Source organism: Palaemon carinicauda, chromosome 31 (assembly GCF_036898095.1).
Source record: "Palaemon carinicauda isolate YSFRI2023 chromosome 31, ASM3689809v2, whole genome shotgun sequence".
NCBI lineage: Eukaryota > Metazoa > Arthropoda > Malacostraca > Decapoda > Palaemonidae > Palaemon > Palaemon carinicauda.
In genome coordinates, this window is record NC_090755.1 from 65,556,490 (window position 1) to 65,580,117 (window position 23,628).

General features: G+C 32.3%; 1 protein-coding gene across 2 annotated transcripts in view; it reads left to right on the forward strand.

Moving 5' to 3' along the window:
- LOC137624997 (A disintegrin and metalloproteinase with thrombospondin motifs adt-1-like) overlaps positions 1–23,628 on the forward strand; it is a 103,660-nt gene that overhangs the window by 79,183 nt on the left and 849 nt on the right. For both annotated transcript variants that reach the window (XM_068355931.1, XM_068355932.1), the window contains exons 15-16: positions 15,059–15,176; positions 16,372–16,547. In XM_068355931.1, coding sequence (XP_068212032.1) covers positions 15,059–15,176; positions 16,372–16,547 — 294 coding nt within the window. The remainder of the gene's footprint in view (positions 1–15,058; positions 15,177–16,371; positions 16,548–23,628) is intronic.

Consider the following 23,628-nt stretch of genomic DNA (forward strand, 5'->3'; position numbering starts at 1 on the left):
ACACGTCTCTTCTCTCAGTTATACTACACCATTCAATTCAATATAGGTTGCGTATTCAATTTATACAGTCCAAGTTTCAGAGATTCGTGAGCTAGTTGTCTTGTCTAGTCATATACAATGGGGGCGTTATTTGTTACTTATGTACAGTGTGTGACTTTGATTTTGATTTTATTTTTCATTCCTCTTAAATAGGTTATCCTCTATCTCTCAGATTCTTTCTAATTTACAGTTTATTCTTTATTTATCTAGTTCTTTTCCGTACTAGGTTGTCCATCTTATTGGTTCTTGTAGCATTCTCCTTCTCTGATAACCATTATATTATGTCTAGTAGTATCATCAATGATTATATCCTTGGAAAACAGACGCTAGAAGAGAATTCCAAAGTTGGGGAATAAGCCTCAGTGACGTGAAAACGGCAAGATAGAGCCATCTTTATCTGACTCGTCACATAGAAGGCATTCCGTTCTCTCAGTCATACTCCCTCTTAGAACTTTTGAGTCTCGCTGTACCCTTGTTCGCATCAAAGCTATTCACTGCAGTTGTAAGTTTTTAAAGCTGTGGTTCTTAACCTTGTTGGAGGTACTGAAACCCGCAAGTGTCATATGTACGTTCATCGAACTCTTCATAGCTGGAAATATATATATATATATATATATATATATATATATATATATATATATATATATATATATATATATATATATATATATATATATATATATATACAGTATGAATATATATATATATATGTATATATATATGTATATATATATACATATATATATATATACAGTATGTATGTATGTATATATATGTATATATATATATATATATATATATACATATATATACAGTATGTATGTATGTATGTATATATATATACACACATATATATATATATATATATATATATATATATATATATATATATATATATATATATATATATATATATATATATATATATATATACTGTATAGAGAGAGAGAGAGGGAGAGATAAATGAAATATAGAGGAAAAACAAGAAAGTTACACTTAAATATATCAACAAATATTTCAAATTGAAAACATAGATATATATTGTATTAGTGAACAATATGAACCATGCATCATTAAGCACGGAGAACCACTGTGTTCAAAGTACAAAATTAACACAATATGAACTTCACAAAAAAAAAAAAAAAAAAAAAAAAAAAAAAAAAAAAAAAAAAACCGTAATGAATACTTATTGCAAATCAATGTGACTTTTGCTATTACCTTCCAGAGACAATTTCTGAAGTCTGCGGCTTAACCTTGGCCAGTGTCGAACCCTGAGACTGCCTAACCGAACCCCTGGGGTTCGATCGAACGCAGGTTAAGAACCACTGTTTTAAAGAGTGATCCTTCTCTTCTATCCTGTTCGGCACAATCTTTCGCCTGTGTAAGAAATAATATGTCTGCTGATATTATTATTAGTACTAGCTAAGCTACAGCCCTACTTGGAAGAGCTGGACGCTATAACCCCTAAGGCTCCAACAGGGAAAAATAGCCGATTGAGGAAATGAAATAAGGAAATGACTAAACTATTTGAGAAGTAAAGAACAATTTAAATGAAATATTTCTAGAACAGTAACAACATTAAGATCAATATTTCATATATGATATATAGAAATTTCTCTCTCTCTCTCTCTCTCTCTCTCTCTCTCTCTCTCTCTCTCTCTCTCTCACTCTCTCTCTCAAAGATGATAAGCAACCTGCCAGTTGGAGACAATAAATCTCGGAAACCTGACAGCGTTAATGTTCCCAAGATCATTTTTCCTCCAAAACGACCAATTTATGTTTACCTCTTGGTGTGTTTCTTTTCGCTCTGTGTGTTACGCCATCGGGATGACAACTAGATTGTTTTCCCAACTTACAGGACTAAAATAGATTCTTCAACTTTGTCGTCTCAACTTCATATGCTGTCGAAAGCTCCCAAGCACACACATCCACAAAAGAAGTAAGAAACATTGAATCTCCCTCAAGCTTTTGGATATTTTTTTTTTTTTTCGCCTTTTTGAATGTTGCTTTCATCTTCGGAATATTGCTTTTACAACTCTGGTGTAAAGGTGAAATTGCACACGTGCAATTTTTATCTGAATTTCAGTTTGTATTCAAGTAAAATCTACATGTTTTCTTGGAATCTGTAAATATGAATTTCAACGCTTCTGACTATTGAAATCATTTCGCCTTGTAGGTAGTAGGTTGGCTTGAGAGTTATGGAGTCTTTGACTGGCCAGACACACCGAATAGTCTGTCCTTTTCTTTACACATTCTCATCTGTCCTCATACACCTGGCAACATTAAGATTACCAAACAAATCTTCTTAACCCAAAGGGTTACTGCACTGTAATTGCTCAGTGGCCACTTCCTCTTGGTAAGGGCAGAAGAGACTTTAGCTATGGTAAGCAGCTCTTCTAGGAGAAGGACACTTCAAAATCAAACCATTATTCTCTAGTTTTGGGTAGTGACAGTCTCTGTACCATGGTCTTCCATTGTCTTGGGGTAGAGTTCTCTTGCTTGAGGGTACACTCGGGCACACTATTCTATTTTATTTCTCTTCCTCTTTTATATAGTTTATATAGGAGATATTTATTTTAATGTTCTTACTGTTCTTAAAATATTTTATTTTTCTTTGCTTCCGTTCCTCACTGGGCAATTTTCCCTGTGTTAGGGCCCCTGGGCTTATAGCATTCTGCTTTTCTAACTAGGGTTGTAGGTTAGGAAATAATAATAATAATAATAATAATAATAATAATAATAATAATAATAATAATAATAATAATAATAATTTGTGGAATATTTAGTCTTATTACAATAATGTGATATCAGGATTTCTTCTTGAATCATACCCTCTCTGGTCTTTAGGCGTCATTTCCCTGACTGCTGAATGGTCCTCCTGGACCAAGAACAGTATGGTATGGCCCAAATTTCAAATTATATATTCATCTTCCATATCTCATCTTTAAATAGCCTGATTAACTACTAGTGTACGCAATCCGTCAAAAATGAATAAATATTTAGATATACATACACACGCACCCCCCTTTAAATCAGGATAGGACTTCTCCCTCTCTCCTTGCTCCAAGGACTGGGAGAGCTGTGCGTAAGAGGAAATATATATATATATATATATATATATATATATATATATATATATATATGTATATATATATGTATATATATATGTATATATATATATATATATATATATATATATATATATATATATATATATATATATGTATATACATACACACATACACACACACACATATATATATATATATATATATATATATATATATATATATATATATATATATATATATATATATATATATATATATATATTACATATATATACTTGTATATATATTGCACATATACGTATGTATATATATATATATATATATATATATATATATATATATATATATATATATATATATATATAGATTGAAAGATAGGCAGACACTAGCTCTATGTTATATAGGGGAGATGAATGACATTTTGGCTCTCCTGTTATCCACGGAAAGCCGCTATAACCAAGTGACCAAAGAATAGCAAATTTCCATATAATAAGGGTTCCTTTTTGGGTTAATACCCTATGAAAATCCAGGGTTTTGTTAAAACGTAAGATCCCAACGAACTCATTAATCAGTTTTGTTTGTTTAAATATTCTTCGTTGTAGAATTACGACATACTTGAGATTATTAAGATTGATTCTCTGTCATCAACAATTCTTTTTCCTTACAAGGAAGTGGTAATATGTACAGTTGGACACAGGAATTCCTGGCACACCTCGCTCTGAAGAAGTGTATCCTGTCACACCCTTACTTCACGGCGAGTAACCAAACAGATAGTTAGGGCAGATATGGCAGAAGTGGTGGGCGGGGCTAGACACAGGAACTCTCCGCACAATTAGGATACACTTCATCAAGCTAGGTGTATCAGGAATTCCTGCGGCCAACTGTATATCTGCTTTATGTTATTACTCAAAGACACCTCGCTTAAATAGCCAAAGAAGGGTACAAAAGAAATATGGGACCTTCACTCTAACAAGATAGTTGTTACTAGGATTGAGGTTAAATCTGAGAATCTTGCTTTTTTCATCATAAGACTAAATACTTCACTGTATTGTAGGCGTTTTGTTCTAGCTGTAATCAGATTGTGGAACGAATTTCATATCCGGGTAATTACATCAGTGAAAATTAAAAATTCCAATCATTATTATTATTATTATTATTATTATTATTATTATTAACCAAGCTGCAACCAAGCAGGATGTTATAAGCTAAAGGACTCCAGTAGGGAAAAAATAGCCCAGTACGGAAAGCAAATAAGGAAATAGTTAAACTACATGAGAATTAATGAATAATTAATATAAAATATCCTAAAATCAATAATAACGTTAACATTGATCTGTCACGTATAAACTATGAAGAGAAACTTATGCTAGATTGTTCAACATGAAAACAATCGGTGCTAGTCTGAACATCCGAAGTTCCAACGATTCAAATACCAGATTAGGAAGATTATTCCACAATCTGGTCATAGATGGAATAAAACAGAATACTGTGTAGTCTTGAGCCTTATGATAGACAAGGCATGCCTGTCAGAATTAACTGCATATATAGTACAACATACAGGATGGTACAGTCTGGAAAGGTTGGTTATATTTATGAAAAATTTAGTAAATTAATTTTGTCCAGCAACAGAGAAAAAAATATTTTCCAGTTAAGACTTATTTTCGAAAAGATGCATATCTAATTTAAGACATTCTACATTTTTTTGTATATGAAAATACAAATTTTTTTAATTTCATCTACCTACCACGCTACATTATAACCTAAAACTATAAATGTATGTATCTTCATGAATCGAAAAACATAACATCTTTTTAAATATAAGTAAATTAGTCGTGAAATATTCCCGAATGGCGGTGTTTGGCAACCTCCACCCGATCGAGTATGGAGGCTATAATCGTGTTTCATCACGCCGCGCTCTTGCATATGGAATACCGATATGCTTTTAACAGCCTCTCCTCGTAATTCATGTTATGTGCGACCCTTGTTTTGGCCTTCAATTCAATTCTTGACTTAGGTTTTAAAAATAACACGGCTATTTCCGACCATTTGACCCTTTTTAGCCTGTCTAAGATCGTCTAAGAAGTGTCTTGTTTTAGATAGGGTGCTTGAAATTTTATAGGGAAAGGGGTTGGATCAAAATTTCAGGTTTAAGAGTTGGGGTGGCCGATGTGGTAACGTCCCTGAGTGGTGAACGCCAGACTGGGGTTCGAATCCCGCTCAAACACATTAGTTCCTTTCGTCGATGCAACCTCACCATCCTTGTGAGCTAAGGATGGGGGGATTGGGGGAGCCTATAGGTCCATCTGCTGAGTCATCAGCAGCCATTTAGGCCCTTCTTGGTCTTAGCTTGGGTGGAGAGGGGGGGGGGGGGGCGGGGCGCTGATCACATGTATATATAGTCAGTCTCAAGGGCATTGTCCTTTTCGAGAGGGCAATGTCACTGTCCCTTGCCTTTGTCATTCATGAGCGGCCTTTAAACCTTTATGATGTTGTTAACGCTTTCGGTCAATTGGTGATGCGTTGTTGATGTATATTACCTGCGACGCAAATGCGTATCTAAATGGAGTTATTTTCAGAAATGTTGGGCACTGATATATATTTAGGATTTTATATTAAAATGAGAGTACACTATTTATTTGTTTATTAATGGAGGTTTTAGATGTATTCTGTTAACGTTTTGAAACTAAATTCTCCTGATGCTTATATATAAAGCACACATTTTATAACATTACCAACGACGATACTGATGATTTTATAAATGGGCCAAAATCTTGGCCCATTTGCAAAATGTCGAGATATTTAGGTCATTTTGCAAAGTGGCTACGAATTGGTCTTTTTGCATAATGGCCGGGCATTTTGTAAAATGACCAATTTTCCAAAATGACCGTAACATATCCACTTGTGTTATATTGTAGTCATAGAGGTAGGTATAATCTTTATACAATACATTATCAGTACGATTGCATTTTTATAGAGATTCTATAGAATATTCATGGTAGCCTTAATTTCCAGTAAAAAATATATAAATCATTAGGGAAAAAGGATGATCTATTTCGCGCATGCGTATTCTATACAAGGGAAGCTAATTCACCAAAGACTGTCTTTGATAATTCACAGAGTAAAGACAATAAAAGGAAAACCGAACGTCAGTTGAATTTCCTTAGTAGGGCGTGTAGGCAATACATATATTTGTGTGTGTATATATATATATATATATATATATATATATATATATATATATATATATATACATATATATATATATATATATATATATATATATATATATATATATATATATATATATGCATGCATACATACACACATATATACATATACAGTATATATATATATATATATATATATATATATATATATATATATATATATATATATATATATATATATATATATATATATATTTATGTGTATGTATGCATATATATATATATATATATATATATATATATATATATATATATATATATATATATATATATATATATATACTGTGTAAATATGCTCATTGGAAACCTCCTTGTAGTGCAATATGTGAGTCAGGAGTTCAAGCCCCGCACAAGCTCAATAGTATCTAGTAGTGTCTGCAACCTCACCCATCTTTAGATATAATGGAGTGGGATTTTGTGATTTCCTGTAGCTCTACCTGCCTATAGTCAATTCTTTTTAGTGAGGCAAAATTGCACCGACTCGTAGGTGTACCCTTTTACCTCGGAAATGTTTCTTACTATCTGATTGGTTAGAATATTCTTGTCTAACCAATCAGCGATCAGGAAACTTTTCCGAGCTAAAAGGGCACCGCTGCGTGTCGGTGCAAATCTGCCTCACTAAAAAGAATTGACTACAGTTCGTCTTTGTTCTCGCTTTGGAGCTTATCATATGCCTTTATCGTCTATCCCTAGGGCATTGTCTTGTCTCTGGGCTCTGCCGCTCTTGAGCGACCTTTAAACCTTTAAAGATATGAATATATTTAATTTTGAAACGTAACAGCATCATCTCTATTAAGCCATGACCTTTAAATCTTTAGAAATAAGGATATCTATAAAAGGAAATATCCTGCTACCATCGCTTTTATTATCTGAGTGCTTCGTAGAATCCACAGAGAATCATGAATGACAAGAAAACGTTTTATTCACCTTTATTCATTTTGCATAACTGCTATCCTATATATTTTACTTAACACTAATTGAATATTCTTCCATTAATCCTCAAATTATGACTTACGAACATACTAACAAACGCGTATTAAACGCGTATTCGAATAATTACGCCACAGAAGGAAAGCTTAGATTAGGCGTGGACGCCCAAATACGTAAATGCTGGAACAAGGGCGGCCAGAGAGAGAGAGGGGAATTCAATTATATACCTCATGAAATAATATGATTTCAGGCCGGCCCGCTAGAAATGATGTTATGAAATGATTCCTGTCCGCAGAGTGGGAAATTGAATTTATAAAAGGCCGCCTAGCTGCTTTCGGACGCGGACGCTGAGTGGAGGACACTTTTATCTTTTCGACTCTAAAATACTTTTACTACTTTAAAAATTAAATAATTTATGCATGTCTAATTTTTCAAGTCTATATTATCCTTTTTTGACCTTAAAATACTTCTAATGCTTTACAAAAAAAAAATATTTTGTACATGTTTCATTACTTAAGTCTATATTTTCCTATTTTGACCTTAAAATACTTCTAATACTTTACAAAAGAAAAAAAAAATTATACATGTTTTATTCCTCAAGTCTATATTTTTATTTTTTGACCTTAAAATACTACTACTTTAAAAAAATATATTTTATACATGTTTAGTTTCTCAAGTCTATATTTTTATTTTTTGACTTAAAAATACTTCTAGTAATTTAAAAAAATAAAATATTTTGTACGTGTTTCATTTCTCAAGTCTATATTTTTATTTTTTGACTTTAAAATACTTCTAGTACTTTAAAAAAAAAATAAACTATTTTGTACATGTTTCATTTCTCAAGTCTATATTTTTATTTTTTTACCTTAAAATACTTCTAGTACTAAAAAAAAAGAATATTTTGTACATGTTTCATTTCTCGAGTCTATATTTTTATTTTTCACCTTAAAATACTACTACTACTTTACAAAAATAAAATATTTTTTACATGTTTATCTCTTGATTAATTTATTATATACTTCTTGTACTTGAAGGTACACTATGGCACACTATTCTATATTATTTCTCTTCCTCTTGTTTTGCTAAAGTTTTTATTGTTTATATAGGAAATATTTATTTTAATGTTGTTACTATTATTGAAATATTTTACTTTTCCTTGTTTCCTTTCCTCACTGGGTTATTTTCCCTGTTGGAGCCCCTGGGCTTAACGGCATCATGCTTTTCCAGCTAGGGTTGTAGCTTAGCAAGTAATAATAATAATAATAATAATAATAATAATAATAATAATAATAATAATAATAATAATAATAATAATAATAATAATAATAGTGCGTATCTTATAGTATTACTATTTTTTTATATTGATTTTGTCTTATTATTTTTATAATGTTTAATCTTTATTTTGTAGAGATTTTATTTATTTCTTTCATTTCTAAAGTTTATTTTCTACATAATTTTCAATATTTATGATTTACCCCTCTATATGTGAAGTGTTTTATTTGCTTATTTTTTTGTTCACTCATAACTACCTTATTCCTTATGCAGATTTATTCATTAAACCTTAATTTTAGGTGTTTATTCGGGCCTCCAAATTTTGAAAGATTATTTCCACATTATAATTTCGAAGCCTTTTTCTATACATCATGTTTTTTATATGTATATATATATATATATATATATATATATATATATATATATATATATATATATATATATATATATATATATATAATATTTTTTTCATCTTATTTTTTTCATTCTTTTGGCAGTTTGTATTTTTTCTTTCATTTTATCCTTTTTTCTTTAAACGTATTATTTTTTCATTTTATTATTTTTTGTTTTATAATGTTTCGTTCATTCTATAATTTTTTCTTTCATTTTATATATTTTTCTTTCATTATATAATTTAATGTCATTCATTTTAAATTTTTCCTTCTTTGTATAATTTTCTATTATTTTTTTTCTTCGATTAATTTTTCTTTTTAATTTAATTTTATTTTTTCATTACATATTTTCTTTTGACATTCATTTAATTTTTCCCCTTTCCTTATATAATTTTTTTTTCATTACATGTTTTTGTCTTTCATGTTATATTTTTCTTTATTCTATATTTTTATCTTTCCTTTTATGATTTTTTGTTTTATAATTTTTCTTTCATTCTATAATCTTTTCTTTCTTTTTATATATTTTTCTTTCATTATTTAATTTAATGTCATTCAATTTATATTTTTCCTTCGTTGTATATTTTTTTTATGATTTTTTTTTTATTAAATTTTTTCCTTTTTCATTTAATTTTTTTTTTCATTACACATTGTTTTTGACATTCATTTGATATTTTTATTTCTTTCCTTCTATAATTTTCTCTTTTATTTTATGATTTTTTCTTTCATTACATGTTTTTGTTTTTCATTTTATATTTTTTTTTAATTTATATTTTTCCTTGCATTTTATATTTTTTTTCTTTCCTTTAATGATTTTTTCTTTCATTCTATTTTTTTCTTTAATTTCAATTTTTTTTTTTTTTTTTTTTTTTTTTTTTTTTTTTTTTGAGGCATGACGATACCCCTTTCGCTCTCGGCAACATCAGACGATAAATGAATTTGACAGGCCCGGAAGTGAGGCCGCACTTACAAAGTGCTCTGTCCCGTTTACCATCAATTTCTGGTGTCATTTTTTGTATGTTTTTGGATGCTGCATCATATGCAATCATTTCTTTTATCATTATGTTTAAGGTTTAAAGGCCGCTCATGAATAGCACAGGCAAGGAACAGTGACATTCCTCTATCTTTTAGCTCGGAATCGTTTCCTGATCGCTGATTGGTTAGAATTATCTTGTCCAACCAATCAGCGATCAGGAAACTTTTACGAGCTAAAAGGGCACCGCTGCGAGTCGGGGCAAATCTGCCTCGCTAAAAAAGATTTATTATAGGACAATGCCCTAGAGACAGACCATATTGATCAGCGCCCAAGCCCCCTCTCCACCCAAGCTAAGACTAAAGAATCCAGGCAATGGCTGCTAATGACTCAGCAGATAGGCCTATAGGCTCCTCCAACCCCCATCCCCCCATTCTTAGCTGACAGGGATGGTAAGGTTGCAACGACTAAAGGAACTAACGAGTTTGAGCGAGACTCGAACCCCAGTCTGGCAATCACCAGGCAAGGACGCTATTGTAATGTAGCTTTCTTGTAGCTTAGATGGGATTTTAAGGGATTTCCTTATTGATATGAAATTTTGAATAAGGATAATACTTAAAGGTTATTGGTTATTTTGCTCTTCCTTAACCGGTTGCTTAACTTCAATTCCAAAATGCATTAGATTTCCATATATGTTTTATTACTGGAAGATTTTGTTATTTTATAAAAGGGAAAGAGATGATATATCAAGGTTTGGCTTAAAACGATGGATATAATTAAATTACAAAGGAACCGAAAAAACTATAACTGTCGGTACACATAACCAATCCCGGTCCATGAACCGGGACATCGCTCCTCATCCACATTCCAAGAAAACTTTTAATTGTCTGGGACCTGAATAACCAAACAGACAGACAGACAGATACCCAAGGTCGAATGCATAACCTTAATCAACCTTCGTTGGTCTATGAAATCTGGTGAGATAATTATAATGATAAACTGTTTGTAGCTTTTAGTGTTTATCTTTCAGAGTCCAAACGTCAAAGCAAGTCACAAACAGTATTTTTGCGACCGTTCGTTTTTATCCACTTTTGTCCATAAATGTCAGGGTCTCTCATGCAAGGTCAAAATAAAGGTAAAAAGGGGGAAGAGTATATCATTGGAACCCCCCCCCCCCCCTTTTGCCTTTTATTCCTCTCCAGTGGGAACTTGTATAATTCTCTTGTTTGACCTTTGACATTTTCAGTGACCTTTTGCGGTCTTGAGGATCAGTGACGGCGTCATTTGGAGGAGGTAACAATAACCGTGCCACGCCTCTAACCCCGGGGTTTTCAACGGGGACGAAAATAATGAATGGGGGTGGGGGGGGGGGCGGATAAGACTGCCAGTGGAACTAAAGCGGTGCACTGCAATTTCAGCATTTGTTCTGCCCATTTTTTAGCCTTCTACTGTACTTCCGTTTCCAGACTCTTTAGCTATGGTAAGCAGCTCTTGTAGGAGGACACTCCAAAATCAAACCATTGTTCTTCATTCTTGGGTGGTGCCATAGCCTGTGTAACATGGTCTTCCACTGTCTTGCGTTAGAGTTCTCTTGCTTGAGGGTAAACTTGGGCACACTATTCTATCTTATTTCTCTTCCTCTTGTTTTGTTAAAGTTTTTATAGTTTATATAGGAAATATTTATTTTAATGTTGTTACTGTTCTTGAATTATTTAATTTTTCTTTGTTTCCTTTCCTCACTGAGCTATTTTCCCTGTTGGGGGCCCTGGGCTTATAGCATCCTACTTTTCCAACTAGGGTCGTAGGTTAGCAAGTAATAATAATAATAATAATAATAATAATAATAATAATAATAATAATTAAGCGGCCTCCCCGGCCTCAATGCCAGGCCGTCTAGATCAAATTATAATTGCCAAAAAGAAGTCGATAATCCTTCATTTTGTCTATTCTTTCTATTCTTCCAATCTTTCAATTTCTCGTAATCTGTCTATTTATTAACCGCTATTTACCGCTCATACCAGATTCTTAAACCGTGGAATTTAGGATAAGGTTGCCAGCAGATAGGCTTGGGAGCTGAATAGGCTAACAGCGTCTGATCTGTGGCACTGTTCAGAACTATAGTCCATTTCTTTTAGCGATGCATATTTGCACCGACTCGCGGCGGTGCCCTTTTAGCTCGGAAAAGTTTCCGGATCGCTGATTGGTTAGAATGATCTTGTCCAACCAATCAGCGATCCGGAAACTTTTCCGAGCTAAAAGGGCACCGCTGCGAGTCGGTGCAAATATGCATCGCTAAAAGAAATGGACTATAGTGTTACTTCTGGCACTCATTTTTTATATCGAGTCTCTTTGAGCTATTTAGCGTTTTGATCTTCTAACTAGAAGTGTAATAATAATAATAATAATAATAATAATGCTATTCCCTTTCAAGTACGCTTTCTAACCTTTACAACCTGTTAAACTACCGTACAGTCGCGTAACTGATTTTGCTTAAATTTCAGCTAACGAAAAATAGTGTAGTTGGAGCAAGCATGTTATTTATTCTGCCAAGAGTAAAGCCCTAGAACATTTGTTCATTCATGATGTAGCCTTTGTTAGAGTATCATGACTCTCTTTGGTCTCTGATTTAAATCTATTCGCTTGAGCTTGAGGTATCGTCTTTTTTTTTTTTTTTTTTTTTTTTTTTTTTTTTTTTTTTTTTTTTGTGTGCTATTATTTGGCATATTTTGATACCCATATAGTTTTTTTAAACGTTATATTAATGACTTATCTTTTGTGAACGTTATATTAATTACTTGGGTTTATATTAATTACTCAGCTTTTTAAAACGTTATATTAATTACTTAGATTTTTTAAACGTTATATTAATTAGATTTTTAAACGTTATATTAATTACTTACCTTTTTTGAACGTTATATTAATTAATTAGCTTTTTCTCAATGTTATATTAATTAATTAGCGTTTTTAAACGATATATTAATTCCTTACCTTTTTTAAATGTTATATTAATTACTTATCTTTTTATCAAACGTTATATAAATTACTTAGCTGGTTTAAACGTTGTATTAATTACTTAGCTTTTTAAACATTGTATTAATTAATTAGCTTTTTTGAACGTTATATTAATTGCTTAGATTTTTAAACGTTATATTAATTACTTAGCTTTTTAAACGTTAAATTAATTACTTAGCTTTTTTAACGTTATATTAATCACTTACTTTTTTGAAACGTTGTATTAATTACTTAGCGTTTTTAAACGTTATATTAATTACTTAGCTTTTTTAACATTATATTAATTACTTACCTTTTTTAACGTTACATTAATTACTTACCTTTTTGAAACGTTGTATTAATTACTTACCTTTTTTATACGTTATTACAATTACTTACCTTTTTTGGAAGACCTAGGCTTACATAGCTGAGGACTATGAAGCGCGAAATAGGAGATGATGAATGGAGAAGTATTGAATTAAAAGCGAAATCTAACCGAGGCCCTTTGCCTCAATAGGCGTAGGAGATGATGATGATGATGATGTTAATTACTTCTTTGCTCATCTGATTTGCACGCCATCATTTTTCTGCCTTTTTATTGGTAAATAACGTGAGGTGAAGAGACATTGTTAATTATTGACGAATTGTTAATTATTGAGGAATTGTTAATTATTGAGGAATTGTTAATTATTGTCGAACTGATTGCCAGCTGGAACTACACTTTGTATTTACCCAGATTGAGTATCGATTTATGTTAATTATTTCAGAACTTTTGTGAGTTTTATTAATCAACTGCATGTATTCATTTTCAGTTATTCAATGAATGATGTCTATATGTTTTATTCCTGCTATTCGATTAGAAATAAGCGATTGAATTATTGCCATAGTTTAATATACCACCTCTGTTATAAAAACATGAGATTTTTACCATTATTATTATTATTATTATTATTATTATTATTATTATTATTATTATTATTATTGTTGTTGTTGTTGTTGTTGTTGTTGTTGTTGTTGTTGTTGTTGTTGTTGTTGTTGTTGTTGTTATTATTATTGTTGTTGTTATTGTTGTTGTTGTTTTCATCATATCATGCAATATAGGATCCAAATAATAAGATACTCTTATTTGAAAACTTTATATAAAGAATATCTGATTACATAAATAATTGGATGCATCAACCCTCATGTAAATTCAATTGATATAAAATATGCACAGTATCATAAGCCAGAAAAAAAGCAATTTGCTTGATGCCATGAATAAACTTGGCATGGCAATGACTTTACAATTTACGAGACATCAGCAATTTGTTGTGGAAAGTCATGAAGTTATATTTATTTACATCATCCCAAAAATGACCTATATTCAGTACGTAATACTAGGCAGGCAGTTAACCCTTTCGCCCCCCAAAGGACGTACCGGTACGTTCCTGCAAAACTGTTATTTACATGTTTTTGAATGTTTTTGACAACTTTATGAGAAACTTCAGGCATTTTCTAAAAGAATGAAACCAACCTGACATCTCTAGGACAAAAATTAAGCCTGTTAGAGCAATTTAAAAAAAAAAAAATATATATATATAGCAAAATGTGCTCGAAATTTAACCTTATGGTGAGGGTAAAAGGGTTAATTCTAATAGCCAGGCCTTCTCCATCATGAGGCTCAATACTACGCAGTATTCTAGAAGATTTATTCCAGCTGTGACTAAGTTGTGGAATGATCTTCCTAATCGAGTAGTTCAATCAGTAGAACTTCGAAAGTTCAAAGTTGCAGCAAATGTTTTTATGTTGAACAGGCTGACATAAGTCTTTTTATAGTTTTTATGTTGAACAGGCTGACATAAGTCTTTTTATAGTTTATATATGACATATCTGTTTTGATGTTGTTATTGTTTGTAGAATGCTTTATTATTAATTTGTTCTCATCCTTTATTGATTTCCTTATTTCCTTTCCTCACTGGGCTATTTTTCCCTGTTGGAGTCCTTGGGCTTATACCATCTTGCTTTTCCAACTAGGGTTATAGCTTGGGTAATAATAATAATAATAATAATAATAATAATAATAATAATAATAATAACAACAACCGTTTCTCTAAAATACGAGAGTTATTCCCACTCCAGTCAGGAATATATGCACACCGAAACCAACCCATGACCTTTCTGTTGCAGGTTTGCGAAGGAGCCCCCAGAAAAACCGTGACGGAAGTTGCCAGCGCCCTCTGTGGTGAAGTGGCCAAACTGAAAGATGATATCGAGGCAGAAGGAAGGCAGATGTCGTACAGTTCGGGTAAGAGTTGTCGTTCTTTCTATTTCTGTCTTTGTCATAACTTTTACTTCTTTTATTGTTATCATTACATTAATGTTATTATTTTGTTGTAATACAGTATATGTTAAGTATACGATTAGTTCAGAAAAGAATTTTTTTTATACGTAGGCCTATATAAACAAGATGTAAGAATTTAATACTTCAAAATTGGATTATCAAACAGTATGTGGATGTAAGCTTCTCGGCGGTACAGTAAAGGTACAGAGTAAGCGTCCTTGTCCAAAATATCAAAGCATATAATATAGACTTGAATAGACCCGTGTAAACGGTAATAGGACACAACCAGGTCCAAAAACAGAGGAAAAGTATGTGGTCCATTTTAACGTAAGTACTTCTAGAAACATATAACTTATTAAGACATTAAAAAAGTTAACTTGACTTTTCCAAATCATTAAGATCCCCTTAGGAATTCGTCTCTCTGCTAATTTCATAGAGAAATACAAATGGATAAATAATGTACATTCAATGGAGAAAAATGAGCTGCAACAGGAGAGGAAATAGTGGGGCAGACCCATGTTGCCGTTTTAGTGATCCTTTAAAGATTTTTTTTATAAAGTTTGAAATATAATTAATTAAACTTGGATATCTTGGGATGTTTTAACATGGAAGATAACTTTAAAATTAATCATTTGTATATTTCCATTATGTGAAAACTATTTTTTTTTATTCAGGGATCAAAACAGTAAAAAATTAGCTTTTGTATGGAAAGCAATATGAAAACAAAGAATTGTTTCTTTGTTATGATAGTGTTGGAATTTTTTATGTTGAAATTTGCGCAGTGAATGAAATGAATATAAATTAGTTATTATTATTATTATTATTATTATTATTATTATTATTATTATTATTATTATTATTATTATTATTATTATTAACTGAATGAGATCGCTGTTATATATACATTAGGTAAGCTATCATAAAGCTAATTTGAAAGATTTTTTTTATTGGAATTTAAAATGGTTTAAGTTAAAATTGAAGAAGCTGAACAGCTTGGAAGGAAATAACCAACTATAACGGATGGGAAGAAAGAGCAAAAAAGCAATGCAGTTCTGACCCTTAGCAGGGAAACTGCAGAGAACCTCAAGGTGTACTGTAAGCAGTTCTCTAATTAGGCATGTAAATTACTAGGCTCGAATTAGCTTTCCCTTTCACGTAGGTCCAGACATGGCTTGGCAAGCGTGTGCTCTCTACTGCCAGAAGACCAATTCCACCAGCTTCTGGACTCCAAGGTTCGAATTCAAGAACATGCCACATGTGCCCACCCATCTTCCAGACGGTACGCCCTGCAACAATGGGGAATACTTGTGCTACAATCGTGAATGCGTACCTAAGGTAAGTGTGACGCTTGATAGGTGATTAAAAATTAAGTTAGTGAATAGAATAATTGGTGTTTACCTTACTTACTTTGACGGGTGCATTTCCGTTCCCTTATAGCAAGGGAACCCCACAGGACCTCCACTGTCGTTTTACCTTGTTCGTTCAGAGTATTTAACGTTTCATATCGCGCATTGTTCATTTACTGTTAAATCGTCACTGTTATAGATTTGAGTAACTTTTATGAATAAGGAGTCCGGCACCCTTACCAGGCATACCTTCTCTCGGTACGTTGAAAGGTGTGTGTTGGGGGTGTCATTTTATTGATCTTTGCCTTGTCCAAGTTATTAAACCATGTTTCAGATAATGCTAGTATGTCCAAATATTTCACGTTTATTCATTCTCGAATTTGAATAGTACCACAGATTGTATATTTACATAGCCACAGTTAATGACATCCTTAGTAACCTTGATCAGTATTTTCTGCAAGTCTTTTTAATTCCAAGTCATAAGCTTTGCAATATCTAGAATTTACATTGTGGTCACTTATAGTCAATTTCTTTTAGCGATGCAGATTTGCACCGACTCGCAGCGGTGCCCTTTTAGCTCGGAAAAGTTTCCTGATCGCTGATTGGTTGGACGAGATAATTCTAACCAATCAGGGATCAGGAAACTTTTCCGAGCTAAAAGGGCACCGCTGCGAGTCGGTGCAAATATGACTCGCTAAAAGAAATGGACTATAGTTTGTTTAACTTTGTGCAGTTGATACACTTTGACACTTGCGAATTACACTCCTTGGTGGAATGTTTTCTTGAACATTTCCCGCAGACTTTATCATCATTCTTAGACTTGCAATCTTTTTCAAGATGTCCATACCTCTGACAGTGGTAGCAGGTGATCACGTGGTACCTATCACGTATGTTATAAGTACCCCATCGTAACGAAATGTTGTCCTCATTATCATGAATAGCCCTTCGAACTTCAGGATCACATTTCAGCACATAGTGGGTGCCCCCCCCCCCCCCCCGCCGAAGCATTTTTCTTCAGGACTACCCCCATTACATCCGTTATTTAACTGCTGAGTCGAGAATTGAGGCACTCGTTATTATTATTATTATTATTATTATTATTATTATTATTATTATTATTATTATTATTATTATTATTATTATTATTATTATTATTATTATTATTATTATTATTAGCTAAGTTACAACCCTAGTTGGAAAAGCTGGATGCTATGAGGCCAAGGGCTCCAACAGTAGCCCAGTAAGGAAAGGAAATAAATAAACTACAATAGAAGTAATGAATAATAGATTTAAAATATTCTACGAACATTTACAGTACTGAAATAAATATATCATAAATAAACTATACAGAGACTTAAAAAAAAAAAAAAAAAAAAAAAAAAAAAAAAAAAAAAAAAAAAAAAAAAAAAAAAAAAAAAAAAACAACAGTATATGCAAGTTTGAACTTTTGAAGTTCCACTGATTCAACTGCCTGATTAGGAAGATAATTCCACAACTTGGTCACAGCTAGAATAAAACCTCTGGAATGCTGTGTAGTATTGATGGAAACATTTATACAATGGTTTCCCCATGCACCTACACAAAAGCCTCATCAGCAAGTCGTAAACCCCCACACGATCTGTGCCATTCCTCCTTAACATCCTTGTAGTCATTCACTTCTGGGCCTGAAGGCGCTTTCATCAACTCGTCCATCTATAACTTGATAGATTTTCTGTGACACCTTCTCTTAATTATACATATTTAAGTTGTCTTGAAAGTGTCTGGGAATTTTTTTCAAACCTATTGCTACAAGAGACTCGCCTTTGCTTATTTACTCTGGCTAGTATGGTGGTAACGTGCTCGCCTAGCATTCGCGTGGCAGCAAACAGATCATATATATATATATATATATATATATATATATATATATATATATATATATATATATATATATATATATATATATATATATATATATATATATATATATATTTCTCTTCGGTCACGCTCAGAACGGGACTATTCATACCCTGGTGAGACTGTTGTATTTAGGAAAGGGGGAGGGAATGGAAAAGATTGAATCTGTGTGCGTGTGTGCATTTGCATGTATGTGCACATCTATGTATACATTTAGCCGTCATTTTTGCCGGGTTGCGTACACTAGTATATGCATAAACAGCAGTATAGTAAGCTTTTAGTTTAGAAAGCATAACACAAAAAAGGAATGGCAATGAAATAGTATTGCATTCTTTTGTAAAAGAAGAAGGAAAAAAAACTTGATTCACCCAATGAAGCATTTCTTAATAAAACACATATGACATAAGTTTCACAGTAAAGGAAAAGAAAACTCACCAAAGGATCGACAGAGATTGCCGAGCGTGTTGAAGATCCTCGCCATAGAAGAAGAGAAGTTGCCGAGAGCAACGGGAAGTTTTAATGATGGAAGCTCAGCTTCATATATTATGTGGCATTGCGAGTCTATTTTGTTGGGTACGAAAAGGGGTGAGACGATGGTACGTAACGTCTCTATGGTTTTTTTTTTTTTTTTTATATTTTTACTAGTGTATGCAACCCGTCTAAAATGAAGGATAATATTTAGGTATGCACATATGCAGCCTCTCTCCCTAGGGTATGGATACTCCATCTCACCCCTACCTTAGGGATATACAGAGCTGAGCATCCCAGAATATATATATATATATATATATATATATATATATATATATATATATATATACATATATATATATATATATATATATATATATATATATATATATATATATATATATATATATTATATATATAATATATATATATATTTATATATGTATATATATATATATATAATATATATATATATATATATATATATATATATATATAAAACTGTATATATATAGCCAGGCACATGCACTTTATTTATATTTATTATATAGGGGAGATGGATGGAATGACGTGAGGTCATAGAGAGAGAGAGAGAGAGAGAGAGAGAGAGAGAGAGAGAGAGAGAGAGAGAGAGAGAGAGAGAGAGAGAGAGTAGAGAGATAGTGAGTAATGTTATTCATCATTATTGCTTTAAAATTTACTCTCAAGGAGCAGGTTTGAGTATGGGCAACTGCCATATTTCTTCCTCTTTAATAACCCATCTTATTTCTCAATACAAATTAGATTCTTTAGACAGCTCCTGGTAGCCTTTAAGAGTGTGAGAAACATAAATGACAACATTTCTAAAGGTTTAACGAGTCACTGAAGAGAGAGAGAGAGAGAGAGAGAGAGAGAGAGAGAGAGAGAGAGAGAGAGAGAGAGAGAGAGAGAGAGAGATTCAGGGTACAATGAAGTAGCTAAAATGTTAAGTAACGAAAGATGAAGAGGTCCGTTTAGATTATTTTTGGATTTGGAAATTTCCAGGAGCCTGATGTGGACCCTTGAGAAACCTCTTCAGTGACTCGTTAAACCTTTAGAAATGTTGTCATTTATGTTTCTCACAGTCTTAAATGCTACCAAGAGCTGTCTAAAGAATCTAATTTGTATTGAGAAATAAGATGGGTTAATAAAGAGGAAGAAATATGGCAGTTGCCCATACTCAAACCTGCTCCTTGAGAGTAAATTTTAAAGCAATAATGATGAATAACATTACTCTCTCTCTCTCTCTCTCTCTCTCTCTCTCTCTCTCTCTCTCTCTCTCTCTCTCTCTCTCTCTCTCTCTCTCTCTCAACATAATGTTCCGAAAAACAGCCGAGGAAAGAAGGGCACCGCAAGGAGGGAAATTAAGCAATGTTCCTCCAATCTATAAGAAAGGAACAAAGGAAGAACCTAGTAATTATATACCTTGTGTGTCTAACTTTAGTGTCTTACAAAATATTTGAATCAATTGTAGTATATTTTATAGCAGAACGTATAGAGAAAACAAACTTCTGATAGACAGTCAATATGGTTTTAGACAATTGAGATTTTGTGTGACAAATCTGTTGGAATTTTTTCACACGTTCTGCATATAGGACAAAACAGGGCTATATGCATCATATACCTAGACTTTCAAAAGGATTTTGACAAAGTCCATTATAGAACATTAATGGTTAAAATTAGAGCACGAGACATCATTGACCAGCCAGCTGAATGGATCGAAGATTAACTGACAAACACTCAACAGATCGTTGTAATCAATGGAGAAGCCTCAGAGTGGGCAACTGTTACAAGCGAAGAACCTCAAAGATCCATCCTTGGCCCATCACTATTTCTGATGTACATTAACGACATAAATTTAGGATTAACTAGTAGAATATCCACATTTGCCAACGATGCTGAAGTGGGCATAAAAGGCCCAGAGAATGGTAAAGAAAATGGCAGATGTCTTTCAACTGTAGAAAATGCAAAGTTATGCATTAAAGGCTATGCCTCACCCCAGAACCTGAACCTGAACTTAGGTTGTCGTAGGCCTAATCCACAAACAGACTACTCGCTGCTGGGTATTCAAATAGAAAGTGTGAACTAGAAGGAATATCTCAGCATTACTATTTGTGAAGATCTGAAGTTCACCAAACAAAGAAATCACAGAAACTAAGAGGTTACATTAAGAGACAATTATAATAGAGAAACAAAGATATACTGCACCTATACACATCACAAGTAAGACCACATCAGAATACTGAGTCCAATTCTGGGCTCCAAGTATTCAGAAAGATGTAGATTGACTGGAATCAGTACGAACTAGGGCCACCTAACTAATCCTAACATTAAGACAATTTGGATTTAGACGGATAATGGAACGTTTGAACTTTTATTTGATCTACAAACTCGACGACTAAGGGGACAGCTAATAGAGGTATTTAAAACTCTTAACGAAATAACAAAAGTAGACTACAAATCAGTCTAGAGGCAACGCATAGAAACTGGAATTGAAAAGATGCAACACCACTCAATGTGGTAATTTCTTTATGTAGAAAATAGCTAATACATAGAACAAACTTCCAGCGGCTGTAGTGAACTGTGACACGGTAAACGAATTCAGGAATAAGTTAGACAAGATCATAAGAACTCCCTAATTGTTTAAACTATTTTGTTCTACAAAAGAGTAAATGGAATCTCCGCCGATGAACTAAAAAAATTGAGACAACTACAATCCTTGTAACTCTCTCTCTCTCTCTCTCTCTCTCTCTCTCTCTCTCTCTCTCTCTCTCTCTCTCTCTCTCTCTCTCTCTCTCTCTCTACTTTTCTTCCCCTTTATTATAATTTTCCTTCTCTGTCTCCCTCCATTTTTGGATCTGAAAATGTTGAAAGAGAACCCTCGTCACATTTGCATCTTTCACGACCAATTCGTTCTGCTGCTGATCAGCTGACACGTGACCTGGGCTTCTTGTGTTTCTCTCATTATCTCCCCTCGGGTCACACACGGAAAACAGGTCACGACACATTTTGGACATTTCACACTGAGACACCCACTTTGTGTATAAGTACAGACACACACGCACACACACACACTCATGTGTATATATATATATATATATATATATATATATATATATATATATATATATATATATATATATATATATATATATATATATATACATATATATATATATATATATATATATATATATATATATTATATGTATGTATATATATATATATATATATATATATATATATATATATATATATATATATATATATATATATATATATATATATATATATATATATAAACAGTTACTGCCGTTTCTAGTCCACTGCATTACAAAGATCTCAGACATGTCCATTGTCATGTCTGGTGTTTGGGTAGTTTCATCACCACGCTGTCAACTGCGAATGAGGTGATTGGTGGAGACTTTAAGTCTCATCGCTCACAGCAAACCAACCTAGTATGGGTGGCTGATCGTTTCCATACACAAACCCTTTCACTACGTTAAGGTATCCCCAGTTAGAGGATTGTGTAAAGGGGGGGGGGGGGGGGGCGGGGTGAATTGCCTTCTAGTTGGTTCCGTTTCATAAGCCATTAATTGTTGCTCCAATGACGTGAACTATGAAGTACCTGGTTGTGAATCGACTGTGGGGGTTCTCAGTGAGAATAGAAAAGAACTCAATGCTTGCATCTTCCTATATTCATTCCATAAAAAAACATTTTTTAAAATAAAATATTGTCTGTAAAAAGAAAGATGCTCTCTCTCTCTCTCTCTCTCTCTCTCTCTCTCTCTCTCTCTCTCTCTCTCTCTCTCTCTCTCTCTCTCTCTCTCTCTCTCTCTCATTTTAACTCTACGGGGCGTATCTCTTTGTCATTGTGTTAATTATCTATTGATTATTATCAGTATCTTCTTAATTCCCTCATTATCACCTTCATGATTTTTCTTCACCAGAAAAGTATTTTATGATTTTTTTGGTCCCTAGAAAAATGTTCCTATTATTTACATATCATTATCATCGCTATATTGGCATAAGTTTTCCTCATTATCCGGTTTATCACCAGTCTTACCTTTTTTTATCATTATCATCAAATTTATCGTCGTTTTTGGCATATGCCAATTTTTTTATCATCTTCAAAATTCTCTCATCATCAATTTGACAATAACTTCGTAACAGTTTGTTATTATCATTATTATTATTATTATTATTATTATTATTATTATTATTATTATTATTATTATTATTATTATTATTGTTGTTGTTGTTGTTGTTGTTGTTGTTATTATTATTATTATTATTATTATTATTATTATTCCTATCATTATCATTGTCATTACCATTAACATTATTATTATTATTATTATTATTATTATTATTATTATTATTATTATTATTATAAGCTAAGCTACACCCCTAGTTGGAAAAGCAGGATGCTATAAGCCCAAGGGCTCCAACAGGGAAAAATAGCCCAGAAAGAAAAGTAAACAAGGAAATAAATAAAGTATAAGAGAAGTAATCAACAAATGAAATAAAACATTTTAATATCTGTAACAAGTTTAAATTTCTTATATAAACTGTTAAAACTTCGAGAAAAGGAAGAGAAATGAGAGACAAAAGTGTGCTCGAGTGTACCCTCATAATTGACGCAAGATTCACACCATAATCATAATCAACATCATTATATCTTA